Raw genomic sequence first — 16,422 nt, 5'->3', positions numbered from 1 at the left:
ATGGCTAAAGTTTGCACGTGCTTGTAGCAAACGTGTAAGTGAAATCCCAGTAGTACAGAAGGACTGTAGTAGTACAGAAGAGTTTTCCACATCCGCTGTACCTGATACCAGGAGTGAGGGCTCTCACCTGGACTCCACACACACCCCAGTTTAGAGAAGTGTCTAATCTACAGTTAAGCTACAATTTTCATCCTGAACACCAATTTAAAAAGCCAAGTATGAATCATATGCAGGCAGATTTTATGACTCATTGCTGCAACGGATCTAACCGCTCGTGCTGATCCTGCCTGCCATTAAGAGGTCTGGCATTCCCTCTTGGATCCATTCCTCTGGAAGGGAGCCCTTTCACAGATCTGTGCTAGAGAGCGCTGAGCTAAAAACAGTTAAATGAGAGTTTAAGCATTAAGCAAATAAATGTGCTATTTTGTCACACAAAGGATAAAATTCCAGGAATTTATTGCTGTATGTATGCTTAATCCATTAATTTGTCTTACAGTAGTCATGAAGTGCCAAATTGTGTGCTACATTTAACATTTCCTGTATTCCCTTCCAAATGCCATTTTACAGTGGGCGTATGAAACAACGCAGCAGCAGCAGTCACAAAACATGGCTTGAGCATCTCTCGAGAGCTTAAAAATAAAGATTTGTGTACAAGCTGAATAACGAGATGTCAGTTAACAGGTCACTCAGCAACTTTAACAGAAATATCTTTAGGTGGAAGTGCTGCAGTGTTAAAATTTACAACTCGGACTAAACATTCTCATCCCCACTGTAGTAACAAGATACTTGCAAAGAACAAGAACTATGGTACGTAAATGTCACACGCAAGAACCGCTTCATTTCTATCAGAAGCAAAAATTGCTAATTATAAGCAAGGGCAGGCCTAGCAGGCTAAGGCTGTCAGCCTATATTAAAAACATACACCTCCAAGTTTGGCAGTGGAATTCTATTTACCATCTTGACTTTTTTTTTTGGTTACATACAAGTATTCTTCCTCCCCTCCCACCACACACACTTTATAAACCCCCTTTTATTTTTATTATACCTCCATATTATTTACAGGACTCCTAAAGATTAAGTACAAACTAGTATGAAATTAATGATAGCTTGCTCTTCAAATATGTATCCCATGGCTAAATAAATACCAAGCCAATCCAACAGAGTGATCTGGAGTTATGATTCAGAAGCTTGTGTATCTGTGACTCCAGATGTCTTCTCATTAACTGTAGAGGATTCACTTGATCTGTCAACAATAGTTGCCTTAGAAGTTGGGGTAGCACTATCCAAGGTGAGCGTAGAGGTCTGTTCTACATTTACAGTAGTGCCAGGGTCGACGGAAAAGCTTCCGGCTTGAGTAATGGAGGGAAGCAAATCTGTAGGCACTGTAGATGCCTCTGTGACCAAAGGAAGCAGAGGAACACATTTGGGTGGCATTGACAGAGGTGTTATTCCCATTAGATTCAGAGGCGGCAAGGAGGGAAGGGATGGCAAACCTAAGGAAAACAAAAAAACAAAAAACAAAAAACAAGGCAGTGAGCTGCTGCATCCCACAGACAGATCTGCAGACATTCTCTATTTGCTTAAAATTTTTACTTTCTCTCATCTCCTATTTACTCTGGGAGAGGAGGAAGATTTCTGAACTTAGTGTGAGCATGATACACATGCAGCACACTCAGCGGGCTAGCTTCAAGCCTGATATTGTTCAGATTTCAGAACTGAAGAACCAGAATAAACTCAAGTTTGTTTCTGCCTCCCCAGAGGACTAGGTATTTAATGATTAGATTTTTCTGGCATTCACTAAAACTGCCAAAACCAAGAAGTTAACAAGAACCTTGCCCAGAGAGGTGGTGGATGCCCCGTCCCTGGAGGTGTTCAAGGCCAGGTTGGATGTGGCAGGGGGTTGGAACTGGATGATCTTTAAGGTCTCTCCCAACACAAACCATTCTATGGTTTCTTGGCACAATCTCTTTGGAGATCATAAAACAGGCAATATAAGATGAAACAACTAGTTACAGACACGGGTTTAGAATTACTTTATCTGAAGACATATTCCTCGTCTACCTAATCTGGGCACTACAGTCAACTCCCACCTCAGGCAAACATTCAATTAATTCTCTTCAGAACTCCACCAGATGGCTCTAAATGAGAGCGTCAAGGATTGCCAAGGAGACACCCACTATTACAGCGTTCAGCTTGTAAGAGCACATACCAGGCTGTATGATTTCTGGAACGATGTGTGGTGCAGGTAAATTAAGTTTGGACAGATCAGTCAAGTTGGGAAGCCCTGCTGGTAATGGCATCAGACCTAAGAGAAGAATGGAAAAGTTACAGCTGAAAACTTAAAATTGTTTTGTTTTTTCCCCCCCCCCAATTGTTTCTGAGATCTTATTGATAATTTAAAGTTATTTTACATTGCTTTACATCTTGATTATCACTTTTATATATAAGAATGCAAATTTAACTGAGTTTCAGCTTTTAAACTGCACAGTGAAAACAGATACCTATTGCAGGAAATCCGGACTAGCAAATACATAATCCCATCCTTTCAGATTTTTCTGAGGAAAGTAGAATCTTACTTCAAGGAATTAGTAGGCTTGCATTATGAGTTCAGCTTTTAACTGAACTGGTAAGGTAGTTATTTTACTGCAGCGCTGTACCAGAAGCCCTCCATTCCGAATTTGCATGGCAGAAGATAATAATAGGATGAAATACATACTATTTTGACCTCTAATATCGATTACTCTAATAATAGTCTTTTCTACTCAGTTCATAACTGGAGTTAAACACAAAAGTATATAGAAAAGGCAACATCTTTCTGCTCCCGAATCTCCTGTTTTAGGAGAGCTACATTTCTGGGACAAGGGCTCTATTTCTACTTTGTGTTTAGCTCACAGACGGTTAATTCCAAAATAAACTGTAATGGTAATAAGATGGAGAGGAGAAAAGTCTTAAAGCAAGGTTGCTGGTACACAGATTTTGACTAAAAACCAGTCGTCTTTACCTATCTGTGAATTCATTAGCCACAAAGGCTGACATAATCTGACTCAAAGAGTTTTCATCTCAGCTATAAGCAACTTTGGTTTGAACTTCTTTTAAAATTTGAAAAAAGCTGAACTTCACACAAATTCACTCAAATTTTAAACCTCCTGTATATCTAACACTTACAATTTCACTAGTATGGCCATGCAAATTGCGAGAAATATTCTAATAGCTTTCAAAAAAGCAATGATACTATTCAGAGAACAAGGTGAAAGGGAAATTAGTATTTGCAGATTTTGCAGAGGACGTGGATCGTGGGCTGGGGGAGAATAGGACATCAGCAGAAGCTGAACTTCTTAGTAGTTTGCTATTTTATCTAAGCAGTACAAGATTAAAGTTCTCTGCCCTTGTATGCATGCATTTAGCTCTACTACACATTTATTTTTTTTATGTTGGACATTATACCTCCAAGCATTACTTAAATCTTTTGGACACATCTTTATCTACTCGTCTCATAGCACACAAAGCATAAAATACAACTGTTTCAGTATTTTGAAATGCACGATTGAGTCCTGTACCAGTGCACCAATCACATGGTAAAACCCTATACAATCCTCATCTCACCCACCGTCAATAATCCTGGAATACTAGTGCTTCAAACGTTCATTATTATCAGCAAATAACACACACCACTTTGTAGGCAGACTCTTACTTTTGTTATACCAGTTCAAATTACTAAATAATTCAGAAATAGTCACGGCAACATACAGTTCTATATTGTTAACCCTCTATTTATACTTGGAAGAATGATCAAGCTGAGCATTAAAAAGGAGTTCCCTAAAATGCATGTTTTATGGGTGAAAGGAATGCACAAATAGGCAAGACGTGCAGTCTCAGATCTTTCGTCTCTCATGATGTCCGAGAGCAAAGGACAAACTGTAAACTGTGAAGCTCTTTGCAAAAGTATTTCGCAACATACAATTTATGAAGTATCAATGTATCATATATATGAAAGTAACAATGTATCAACTCAAGAAATGTTGCAAAAAACAAAAAAATACCTCCCTGAGAAATCCTGAATGCTCTATCTATTGTGCAAGGGCCACTAAAAGGTAAATGATTATACACTTTGTTGCCAGCTCTGTGCCACAGACCTGCTGCGCACAAGCTCTAAAAAAAAAAAAATTCTTAACATTGTAGGGCTTGTATAGAGATGCTTAACTGGAAAAGTGTAAGTCATACGAAGTTATACCCTCCTGCCCCACAAAAAGCACTGGAAAAGACAGCTCTCTTCCCTTGCTCCCTTAAGACTTTTGTTTCAGAAATGTTTTAAGAAATTTTACCTACTCACCTGGTAATGTAGTTGCTGGGTTAACTGGTGGCACAGAGGTAAGGGACTGACTGACTTGTGGTGGTAATAATGGAACTGTTGGAACACCTGGTGGAGCACGCAGGAAAACAACACTGATTTTAAGCATACAACACTTTAGTTCCCTTCCTCAAGGAGTACAAATACGTAATTGCTTACAGGAGAATTACTATTTGCCTTAGCCATAAAATTTTGATAAAGAAAAACAGTACTCTAAATAATACACATTGTATTTCTGATAGAAATTGTTTGCAATTATTTTGCAAGCAGTAGGGCACAACTGCAGTACCCTAGACTCTGCTGTTGAGAAAAGTTTGGGAAACAGAAAATTTTATTCTCTCTTCTGCCTTCTATTAAATTGACAGAAACATCTGTGAATGCAGAAAAACATTTCAGAACTTAGTTACCTCCATACTAACCTGTACTGAGAACGCTACTGACAGTAGTTGAGGGTGAATTAATAGAAAGTCCTGAAAGACTCTGTTCAAGGCCGGCTGACACAGGGGGTAATGTGGCTGAGGGATTAACTGATGACAGCTGAACCTTATTGGAAGGAAAAAAAATAAAGTTACATCATTAGGGTTTGTTTCCACCAGAACCAATAGCAGAAATGCAATATAACATGATAATCCATTTTTACCAAGACAAAGAACTGACTACAACTTACCTCTGTGAAGCCATCTTTGAGGGGACTGAGAGATGCACTAGGCAACTGTCCCGGGAGAGAAATTTTCTTTCCTTCTTCAAATGGGCGCGTAGGTATCCTATGCAAATATCCATAACCAATGCCACATCCTAGGCTTTTAAAATATGAACATTTAAAAGTCAGTGAAGTGACTTTACAACTACGGCATCCATAGCGAGCAATGCACGAAAGACTCAAGGTGCCAACAAGTTTCAAGATAAGTTCTGCACAACTTTCCCCTCCTCCCAAATGTTGCTTCTTTTTCTAGGGAGAAACAACCACTACAAGACAACTGAAATGAAATTCTGTAGCTTTTAGCAACAAACATTTAGCACAAAATAAATTTCGTTGTTATTTAAACTACGCAGCTATATCAGGTATACATCTTGGAATCCAACTTGCAGTTGTCATTTGCAGTCCTCTGTTCCGGTTACTGCTCAATACTTTAAGAATATATTACAGCCTAATGACTATTTGAAGCCTAATGCAGAAAGCAACCATTGCAGTTTGTGCATTTTTGCACTAGCTAATTTACTGTGTAAACAAACCCATTAGTAACTAAATCTGAATTTCAAGTAAATACATAATTTATTACAGCAGAAACGCCTTGACTATAACAACACACTTTTTCTGTCTTTGTAGAAAACTTAAGCAAGCAGCTTTTAGGCTAGTGCTCTAAGAATGGTGTCCCATTCCCTTATAACATATCATCTCCTTACCTGCCTTCTCCACCCCAGGCAGAATTTGGAGTAATCACCACTTCCCGACAATTATCTGTGTCTGTGTTGTACACATACAGTTTTAATGGCTTTGCTTCGTGCGTTTCAATAAGGGAAAAGAGATCTTCAGACTGTAAAAGGATAAAAATGAATAAGGGTTTTCTTGTCCTTATGTTATCATTTGACATTAGCATGATCATCTTCCTAGTGCTAACTTTCTGTAACAGAACCTGGTAACTGCTACATGTTGCAGTGCTGCTGTTTTATCACAAGGCCGACTTTAATATGTGCTTTGCTAGTAACTCAGAAGTCACACGGCACAACCCAGATTTCAAATCTGCTACTTGAAACATTAATATTAGAGTAGAAAAAAAGTTTCTATCTGACTCCATGAAGATATTTAAGAGTAGTTTTTATTTCCAGAATTGCATTTAAGCACAAAGAACAGGCACCACACCAGAGCTCCTTCCTCTTTGCATTAACTTAGTTCATCAGCGTTGAACAGAGACAGACGTGGGGATGGTTCAAACTGTCCTGGTACAATTCTTTATTAAAAAAAAAAAAAACAACTTATTTTTATATACTTACCTCATTCATGACGGTATCTGCTCCAATGATATAGTCACTATGAGGTCTAAGTCCGGCTAACGCAGCAGGAGAATTTGGTTCCACTTCCTAGTTGTAAGATGGAAAGTTACAAAACACCACATAACTGTCAGGGCATAGCAGAATGGCTAGATGTGCACTTCACACAGGTTTTGAGTCAGACAGACAGTTAAGTTTTCAACACAATTAGTAGAATAGTCACTGAACTAGTGAAACAGTGGCTAGATGACAGTCTCTTATGATACCGTTACAAGGAGCTCTGAATATTATACAAAAACACCGATTTAAATACAAGATTTGATAATCACAGAGTTCTAGTTCAAAAGTCTCTCCAAACCCAAAATCAATGAAAACAGAACAACTTGATCTCATGGCTTGTGTACGCCCTTCAAGTTACTTTTCAGTAAAAAGATTAAAAAAAAAAATAACAGTAAGCAACAGTATGAAAAATACTTGGAAGTCCATACGTACCAAAACATGCCATACATTTTCATTGGCCCCATCAAAGCTGCAGAAACGAATGCTGACGCCCAGCAGGCCCTGTCCACCCCACATGTTGCTGGGGGTCACTGATGTTTCTCTCAGTTCCAGTGTTTTGCTACTGTACACTAGCATTTTTACAGGTTTTTCAACATTTGCTTTCAACAGGTCCTTGAGAGTATCATTGTCTTTATTCTGCAAATGTTCAAACAAGAGTTTGGTTCAGTGTCTGACACAGCAAGCATCCAGTTCTATAGCACCACTTTTGTATTTCAAAGGTCCTATAAACACTGTGCATTACCAGAATATGTATCTACAGCTATTTTATAACGAGCTTCCAGTCCCTTCACAATTCTAGAATAAAACTCTGGTGAAAACCTGGGATTTCACAATAACAAGTCCTGCTTTCCAATCATGAAAGCACTTTAATTGAACCTGTGATACGATGCACCTTGCAGCTTTTCAGAGGCTTTCTTGAATGCAGCTGTACTGGTGGAAGAGCTTACCCACACATGTTCTTTTCCACTGCTATGATGGTTTGTTGTCTCTCTACAGCTCTGCTTGAAAACTTTCTCCCATGATTCCTGCCCAGCTCACAGCTTTACAGCTTTGACAATAGCTCTTTCACTCAACTTGTTCTGAGGTTGCAAGTTCTCACACAAGCAGTTTTACAGACAGAACTAGGGGGGCACTAACACAGTAGGTAGTAATATCTTCTGCTGGCACAGATGTCCACAGAGAGCATGCCTGTCTGCATCCTTATTCTCCAGCTAAATTTTTGATAGAATTGTAACTGCAGGATGAAGGAAAATAATTTCTGATGCAGCTAGGCTTTCTCATTTTAAACTATGGAGAAATATCTTATATACATTTCAATAAAACAAATGCAAAAAAAACCTATTAAAAATACGATTCTCACCACAGTGTTTTTATTCAGAGTTACAAAATAGCAACACACTTACCAATCTTGAACCGTTAATGGACACGATAAAATCAAAGAATGGCTCCAATCCAGCTCTATGCCCTGGTGAGTTTTCTTGTACCTAACAAAGTCAAAAAAGAATTTAGCAAAAGTGTACCAATGCTGATTCATAGACTAGAATTATATTTTTGCTTGTGGAAGCTGTAGTTCTAGAAGCTACCAATGTTTGTATGTATGATTTTTACACGTTCAGATATTACCTTTTGGACAAAAAAATTCTTCCATTACAAAAGAAAAAAAAAAGAGAAAGAGAAACATTTAAAAATCAGTAATTTGCAAATTATTGAGGAATGATACAACAGTAGCCACTCCCTGGGACATGCACTGCTTTACAGCTGCAATAGATAAACTGCATATATTTTTTTCAATTAGGAAGATTACGTCAAAGGACAAGCTTAATGAATTCTGAAAAAGCTGTTTAAAAAGCAGTATCTTTCTACAGAAGTACTGACGTTGGACCTTGCTTTTTATCTTAGCTTACTAGAGGAAAAGGAGAGTCACATCTGTGCAAGCACGGGTTGATTAAACATCACCTGTTGACATTCTTGAGACATAGAGAGCATCTGTACAATCAACGACTCGTTAACATACCAACAAGGTGCAAGAAAAGGGACACAAGCAATTTTGCTGCCACAGCAGCTCAAATAATTCAACCACTCCACTAGGACAAGGCCTATGCATTGGATACATATTGCTCCCAGAAGTTAAAAGTATGCTTTTAATTCCAAATGGAGTAACTGAGAGACATTTTGCCAGTGCTGTTTTTTCACTGTTACGTGCATTGCTGACAGACAAAAGTAACTCCAATATGGCTACCAGAATTTTCCTACAGCCTTTGTAGCAAAGAGTATCTTTCCTTATTTGTAAGCTGATTCATTTTACCCGCTGGCTTTTTCTTTTATGTGCTACATTCATCTTCCAAAAAGATCTAAAAGGTGTTACCCTTTACAGTGTGGTTTCTTACGTTACATGTTATTCCATCTGACAAATCTGCTAGTTTGTTGAATACTGGTCTGATTCTGCAGGAATTTAGTTTTCTTAATATGACTCATCTAGAACAAAATATTCTAACATGGAAAAAAAAATAAGCTTGATTAATACTGAAACTGTCCTCTTAGTGTCTATTTATCTCTGCCCCATATATCCACAAAATCAGAGCTTGGAAAAAACTCAGGTTACTTGTGGGTAGCTTTCTATAATAGGTGCCAGAAACTTAGAACATTAGTGTCACATAACCCAAACATTTATTAAAGAAAAAATAATCGGGAATCAGTAGTTCCAGAGTCACATCACACACCCCAACTGCTGTCCAAGATTTGTAAAGCAGAAAAAAAAAAAGAAACCAACATTATCCCAAAGTAATAAAAATCACTAAGGCAGTAATAACATCCCCAAACCCCACATTTATCATTTCTAACTAGAACTTGAAATGTGTCTACAGAAGTGTGTCTTCAAGATGCCTGCACACTCCTTGGAAATAAATTTCCTACAAATGGGGGTACAGATATTCTCCCCGGGTGCCAAGTACTAACTATGCAACCATGGCTCTCAATCGCCAAAGTAAATTGCAGTCCCACTAACTAGATCCAAACTACTTCCTCCGTTTCACTTACTCCATCTGTGGGTTCAAGATGCCTCTCACCAAGAATAACTAGAGACCAGAAAGCAAGCTGTGCACCAGGTAATACGGTAAAAGCACAAGCTACGCTCCATGTAGCAGACCCTCTGACACCAGCTGCATAGAAACTCCCAGGCACTTGTGGGTCTTGCTTTGACATTAGTGGACTGTCCCCAGAGCTTATTTTAAACTTTAGATATTAAAACTTTCAATAATGTAGAGCTACCTCAGAACAGCCTCCATACACAGAAGTTTTAGCTTATGAGAAAAGCCACAGAGAGGCTAAAATACACTATATGAATTATTCTTCTCAAATGCAGAAAGCATTTACTTACTAAGCTGGGTACTCGAGGCCTTCCTGCCAAAGAAAGGTTAAACGAGCAATTAAAGAACTCTCATTTTCTACGGACATGTTCCATAATCGCCTTCTCAGGCTTGAAGCTTCTCTCATAATTAAGTCATTCAAAACATCCTCTCCTCTGATGTGGTTTTTCTAGTAGCAAATGTAGGATGAGCTTGTGCTCTTTTGTTGCTCTTCCCTCAGTTTAGGGAGGCGACATGAAAACACTTTAATAGCCTCTCTCTCTCTCATTCCATCACCCATTACATGTGACATATAAGAACTTACATTTTGTGTTTTTAATGAGCCTGACATAAAGGCGTTATACCAAAATGAAATCAGCAGATAGTTTCAGAAGTTATTGGGAAAACAAGAATTTTAAAGACAGAATATGTCTTTCTAAATGTCATCATTAAAAATCAGTAAATCCCCAAAACTGATAAATTTATGCAGATAGATTGTTAGGACTGGGTATACGTCATGGCCTTGAAATTATAAAAAGCCAGACCTCATTCAGCCAGTAGCTGCAAAAGCAGTCCTGACATGGTCTACTCTATTCAGAGGTTTTCCTCCATTTCCAATTGAACTTAAAAAAAAAAAAAACCAAAAACAAACACTGTGAACCAACACTGACCAGGTATTCAATAAAGTAATCTAAAATGAGAAAGAACACCTACAATAAATGAGAATTACAGTTCAGCCTCCATCAATGTCAAGCTTCCTAACACCTGGGATGTATAGATTTGGTAAATTATTTATAGTCTGCCCCAAACTGATGAAGGGATTGAGGGACTGTGAGAGTTTCCAAGTTCAAAACGATTAGTTTGCAGAAAGTATCTTCAGATGTTGAACACCTTCCCCCAAAATCCATCACAATCCTGAACATCTCTGCATGGCTTGTTTTTAAGCAGGAATGTAAAAACCAGCAGGAAGCTGTATCTAAAAGAAATCAAGCTCTTATCATTGCATCAATCATACATGCACCTCAGAAGCATGTAGCTGCATCCCTTCTGTCATCACATTTCCTCATGCTGCCATGCACAGGTTCAGTCACAAAAAGTTTCCTATTCCCCTAGTTTGTTTGGGCCCAACACCACTGACAGAAAAGCATGTTTATGCCTGGCAGTCCCAGAAACGCAAAACAGATGTGCTGAGTTCATTCCACATTCCTCCTCCTTAAAGAAGCAACATACTCAGCCCTGCACAACAATCACACTGACCCCATGCAGTTTTTAGGTCACAACACCCTATTTTCAGGCAGCTACCTGCACAATTCAGCACCGTCACACAGAACCAAACGCACACCACAGTGCTCTGCGCAAAGCGCTGTGGCCATGGTTCTCTTCCAGAACCACAGCAATAAAGGATAACCAGGGACCTTGGGAAATACAAGGGCACAAAAACCTTCTTGTTAATGATGGAAACAGAGATTCCATGTATATGTACATAAACTTCAGGCCTCCCGAGCAATCTAGCTTTGTGCAGCTTTGCTGTATGTCCCAAGTAGGTATCCAGTAACTTGCCTTTGTAATCGAATGAGGACTGAGAAATAATCAAGTAATACCATATACAACAGATGCCACTGCAGGCAGGATACCATCCATGGCAGCTTTGGAAGACTAATTCTCTCAAAGCCAGCTGTTATTTCAGACATGTAAGTTACAGACGTCTGTGGGTAAATGCCATGACTTTTTAACAGTAGAGAAAAGCAGTGGAACAGACTACCCGGAGAAGCTGTGGAACTGCCACCACTGGAGCTTTTTAAGAGCAAGCAAAGAAAACCTCTATCAAGAACACTGAGTGTCAGGAGGCAGAAAAGGGCTGTATGACACTCTCAGCCTCATACAATGCTGCAGGACTTCAGTTTCTCACCAAGATGACAGCTCTCAGGCAGCAGGGCTGCTGAGCACATAGATTACGCGCTAATTATTTCACTTTTAATTCACTGTCAGAAATTAAACAGGGAAAAGGTTTCAAGGTCAAGACATTGATTTTAATCTGCGTTACTAAAAACACTTCTTTTTTGGTATATACACGAAGTTTCTCTTTGCCAAATACCTTTCCCAAGAGCATCACTCTATGCCTACACAGTACATATGGTCCATTACACATTATAATAAGGCTGCTCAGCAACACAATGGTCACAAATTGAAGCCCTGAGCAAGTAGTGCTACAGTAAATGGAAACAGGCACGGAAACCCTGATTTTCAGAGGCAGATGAAGGCTCTCACCACTTCTGAAAGTCAGATAATTTAAACCAGTGCCCACTTAAACTTTCAGAAGCTTAGCTTCAAGCTCTAAATACACAACCATCAGGGAGCAGAAGCTCTGAAGCTCCTTCCTCCCCCTCCCATAAAGAAATGCTTCTTAATATTTACTTCATTACCAACAAAATGCTGAAAGAAGTTTTTTTGCAGTTCTTCCACCCACTCTGTAATTGGTAATAAAATTTCATTGTGTATCATGTGTAAGCAATTCCTGTTAGGTCTAACAGAATCTATTTTATTTCTGTCAGCTATTTTAACACATTATATGGTATAACTGTATTGAATTTCCTTGTGAAACACCCAGTTTTCAAGAAAAAAGCTTCATAAGCTTTTTGTTAGAAAATAGATTCCCTATACGTACCATCAAATTTTATTTTAGCACAGAGAATTTAACTCAAGTTCTTAAAACGTGAACCTTCCTTAAATGTAAGTTATCTCTTTATGGCAACATGCTTGTATCTCTACCACAACAAACCGAAGCACTCAAGTAAAGGTCAGAAATCCAAACTTCGGGCACTGCTGCTCAATATCTTTTAGGGAGAACAGCACATAACACAGAAGCATACAAGTCTTGCAGATAAAAATCCTTACGTCATCTATGACTTGACAAAAACAGCCTGGGCAAACTATTGCAGTTTCGCATTGCTGAACAAGAAAGCTATTCAAAGTCTTCCCTCATTCTGTTTTGAAAAGCAGAAACAAATGCATACCGAGGAATACATAGAGTCAGACAGTTGCTCTAATCAGCCACATAACATGTTAAAGGAAACTTATGGAGGAGAAAAACAACGGAGAAAGTTCCTAGAGGTAAACAGCATTGCATGCTACCAGCCTGCGAGGTTCAAAGAAAGATCTATGAGCACATTACGTGAATCAGTAAATGGAAGTCTAACGACAAAAGCACATATGATGAATAAAAATGCATTCCAAAGAATTGTTTCAAACAAATGATCAGGTCTACCTATGAAGAGACTAGAAAAAAAGTTTGTAACTTTCTCTCCCTCTTAAAAAAAAAAAAAAAAGGCTACATTTCAATACCTAGAAACCCCAACAGCGCAACCCACAGGAACTTTTCCTGTCAAGTAGGCATGTGATGAAATCGCTTTCCTTCGACAGTGCTTCAGTCCTGGAGAGTTCCTATTTCCTCTTACAAGTGCACTGATAACGAAGCTCACAATGAAAGTGACATTGCACTGAATATTAGCAGGAGCTGCCAAAAAGATTTAAGTAATCTGCAAAAATTACATCAGAAATTAATGATGGTATTGTTCACTTTCTGGATATATTTCTACTCCTGTTTGAAGCGAGCAGAGCAAGAGGCTTGCAACCAGTCTTGCAGGGAGGCAGCATGTACAGTCTAAAAGTCTCACTGTAAAAAAGTCTCAGTTTGCTCATCCCTCTGGCAACTTGTACTTGGCTCCTACGGTCATTCTGAACAACATTAACTCATTTGTTTCATGGCCTTTTAACACGTATTTTTCATTTATCTGCCCTACCCAAACAAATTCTTCCAATAATAGAAAAGATCTTCTGACATTTCTCTAGCTTTCCAACAATGAATGAAATCTTAAAGAATGACCACTATATACTATTTACAGAAGTTTGGCATTATCAAACAAATCTGACCTTATCTGAATTAGATCTGTGACACTGAAAGACTACTACTGTTTTCCTTTCACCATTCTCATTTATCTGATTAAAATACTGAGCTCAGAAAGAAAGTCTACTTGAGAATAAATGAGAAGAAATAGCAGTATTCCTCGATCCCAAGTTCTACCAAAGGTCGGTCTATGCAGACAGAGCATTTGTGTTGAGCTGAACACATCTGTCTTTAAAAAACTTACTACAGAACACCAACTGCAAAAATAAGCTTGGAAAAACTACAGTGGAAAACTCTAGTCACTTGTATGCCACACGCATTTCAATATAAATGTTCCAAACTGCGGAACTTCAGAATTTTTCTCTACTCTGAGTCTACACTCCCAACTACATATAAGCAGAGGCTTAATTCCTGGTAGACTGGGATCATGATACAATTTAAGATGCCTCTCCACAGAAAAAAAATAATTGCTCGTTGTTGTGGCATCTAAATATATCAGCATAAGGACTAGGCAGTGAAAAATAGCAACATCAGTCTGTTTAAGGCAACAGGCAGGTCCTTTCCTGCATTTAATGTAGATATGGCTGTCCTCTCAGAAATCAACTTCTTTAATGTCCACCTACCAATTACATTTTCAAAAGACTGTCAATCAAATACTGCCACTGCGAGTCACAGCAAAAACATTACAACCAAAAGGTGCCTAAATGAAAACAAAAGGGGCCAGATTCAAGCAAGATTACAAGAAAAGACAAGTATATTATACTTCATAAAAGAGATGCATCTCAATTTACTAACATGCTTTAATCAAACAGCATGAACTGACAAATCTGGCATAACCGATATTCTAACTGCAGTGTACTTACTGATTTTACAACCCTCAAAAGTAAAAAAACACATGATATTTATGTTATGGTATGCTAAAAGAAACCTTCCCCCCCACCTCCCCCAGAAGCCTGTCACTTTTACCAAACTGCAAAAGTGTTTTTTTGTGGGGAAAATGGACAAGACAAAATGGATTGTCATATGTTAGTAACATTGGATTGTTATATATTAGTAACATTAAAAGGAAGGAACAAAGACCGCCATGACTTTAGCCTACACGTACATTTTAAAAGATGAACATTTGGGTTTGATCAGAATGTCAATGTTTGCTTCTCAAAAGCATTATGCAGCATTTTTTAACACTTCAAAGACTACCTTTCTTCTTTTTTCACCCTAGTACTCTACATATAGTTGTAGCTCACTGCTAGCGAGCTAGACCAAGTAAGGAAGTATTAATTCACACGAGTCGAGGTCTTGTGCTCTTTCACATATCTAAAACACAGGGCTAGAGAGAGAGCTGGTCTGAAAAGGTCCGATGCCAACAAAAAACCAGCCCAGCACGATGCCCACAGTGGGGTGCTGACCCTCCAGCTACAGTGGCAAAAGCCCCAGGGTGCGGACAAGGCTCTGGCAAAGGTACTGTATCGCCCCGTGCATCAGATTCAAGCCACATCCCAGGTACCCTTCTGCTCTTTGAACACGAAACACACCTTCCAAACAGCTGCTCACTGGGCCTTTAATGCAGCCTACCAAAACCGGGTTTGTTGCACACACAAAACCAAAATTTTGTAGCCAAAGCGTAAATAAACACTATGTAACTATGAAAAACAGCAACGCTGCCTTCACGATGAGTGCAGCTCTGCAGGCGTGAGGTCTGTCATTTCAGTGCCTCGACCCCTGGAGCTGCTGCGGGGGGGCGAAGCAGCTGCGGTTCAGGTCACGATGCAGCGACCGCGACACAGCCCGAGAGGGGACGGCGGTACCCGAGCCCGGCACCGGCAGGGTCGCCGTTCTCCCTCTGCGCTTTGAACGCCCGCAAGCCCCAGCGTGCGAACAGCGCTGGGCTGCCGCGGGGAACCAGCCGGTGCCCTCAAAGGCTGCCCAAGAAGCAGCGGCCTCCTCCCCGCACCCTCCCCCGCGGCCTGCGCACCGTCTGGAGCGCAGACGCTGCGGCCTGGACGGCGCCGGCCGGGCGGCCCAGCGCTCTCCCCCCCGGCAGCGGCGGCTCGGAGCCCGGCCGGGTGCCGCCGCAGGCCGCGGGCAGCTCCGCGCGGCTGAGGCGAAGCGCCGGGCTGCGGCAGCGCGGAACCGAGCCCTCCCGGCGGGGAGCCCGGGGAACGTGCAGCTCGCCTCCCCGCTCCGCCGGGAAAGGGAGCCGGCAGCCCGCACCCCGCCGGGGATCTCACCGCTGACACGAACAGCGGAGCTCCGACCACGGGCACCGGGAGGCCCGTCCGCCGCCGCTGCCCGAGCGAGGGTAGCGCGACGGGACCGCCCGCCGAGGGAGAGGCCCGCCGGGCCCGAGGGCCGCCGGCCTAACGGCACGCCCGCTTCCCCACCGCCCTTACCCGCAGGACGTGGTAGCCCTCGGTGCCCCCGCCGGGGATCTCGACACTCTGCGAGGCGCCCATGGCCGGGGGCGGGCGGCGGCGCGGCTGCCCCACAAAGCCCCGCGCTGCGGGGACGTGGCACTCGCTGCCTCCCTCCCCCTCCCGCCCGGACCGGGCGGGGGCGGGCGAAGGCCGCGCGCGGGGCACGCCGGGAGCCGCCGCAGCGCCCCCTGGCGGGCGGCCGAACCGCCGGGAGGAGGCGGAGGCCGTACGGTGGCCGCGAGGGGCCGCACTCTCTGGAGCGGCGGCGCCCCCTGGCGGCCGAGTGCGGCGCCGGATGGGAATGGTTAATTAATGTATATTAGTACTAATTATACCAATAATGTACAGTAAATGGGTGCACAG

At 41.2% G+C, this 16,422-nt stretch overlaps 1 protein-coding gene across 1 annotated transcript; it reads right to left on the bottom strand.

Moving 5' to 3' along the window:
- Positions 1 to 439: 439 nt before the first annotated feature.
- On the bottom strand, positions 440 to 16,218 carry GORASP2 (golgi reassembly stacking protein 2). Its single transcript, XM_054209253.1, has 10 exons — positions 16,036 to 16,218; positions 7,801 to 7,881; positions 6,830 to 7,033; positions 6,341 to 6,427; positions 5,753 to 5,883; positions 5,016 to 5,148; positions 4,768 to 4,891; positions 4,331 to 4,417; positions 2,210 to 2,305; positions 440 to 1,493 (listed from the first exon to the last, which is right to left on the bottom strand). Exons 1-10 carry the CDS (start codon positions 16,096 to 16,098, stop codon positions 1,174 to 1,176), a joined length of 1,326 nt encoding a protein of 441 aa, XP_054065228.1. The 5' UTR covers positions 16,099 to 16,218; the 3' UTR covers positions 440 to 1,173.
- Between the last annotated feature and the right edge of the window lie 204 nt (positions 16,219 to 16,422).

This window comes from Rissa tridactyla, chromosome 7 (genome assembly GCF_028500815.1).
Source record: "Rissa tridactyla isolate bRisTri1 chromosome 7, bRisTri1.patW.cur.20221130, whole genome shotgun sequence".
NCBI lineage: Eukaryota > Metazoa > Chordata > Aves > Charadriiformes > Laridae > Rissa > Rissa tridactyla.
This window is presented reverse-complemented; position numbering and strand designations above follow the sequence as displayed.

Coding starts and splice junctions, on each gene's coding strand:
- GORASP2 (XM_054209253.1), bottom strand. CDS start 16,098: ATGGGCGCCTCGCAGAGTGTCGAGATCCCCGGCGGGGGCACCGAGGGC. Junction 7,034..7,800: donor CCATTAACGGTTCAAGATTG/GTAAGTGTGTTG, acceptor GAACATTTGCAG/AATAAAGACAATGATACTCT. Junction 6,428..6,829: donor AAAATGTATGGCATGTTTTG/GTACGTATGGAC, acceptor TCTTACAACTAG/GAAGTGGAACCAAATTCTCC.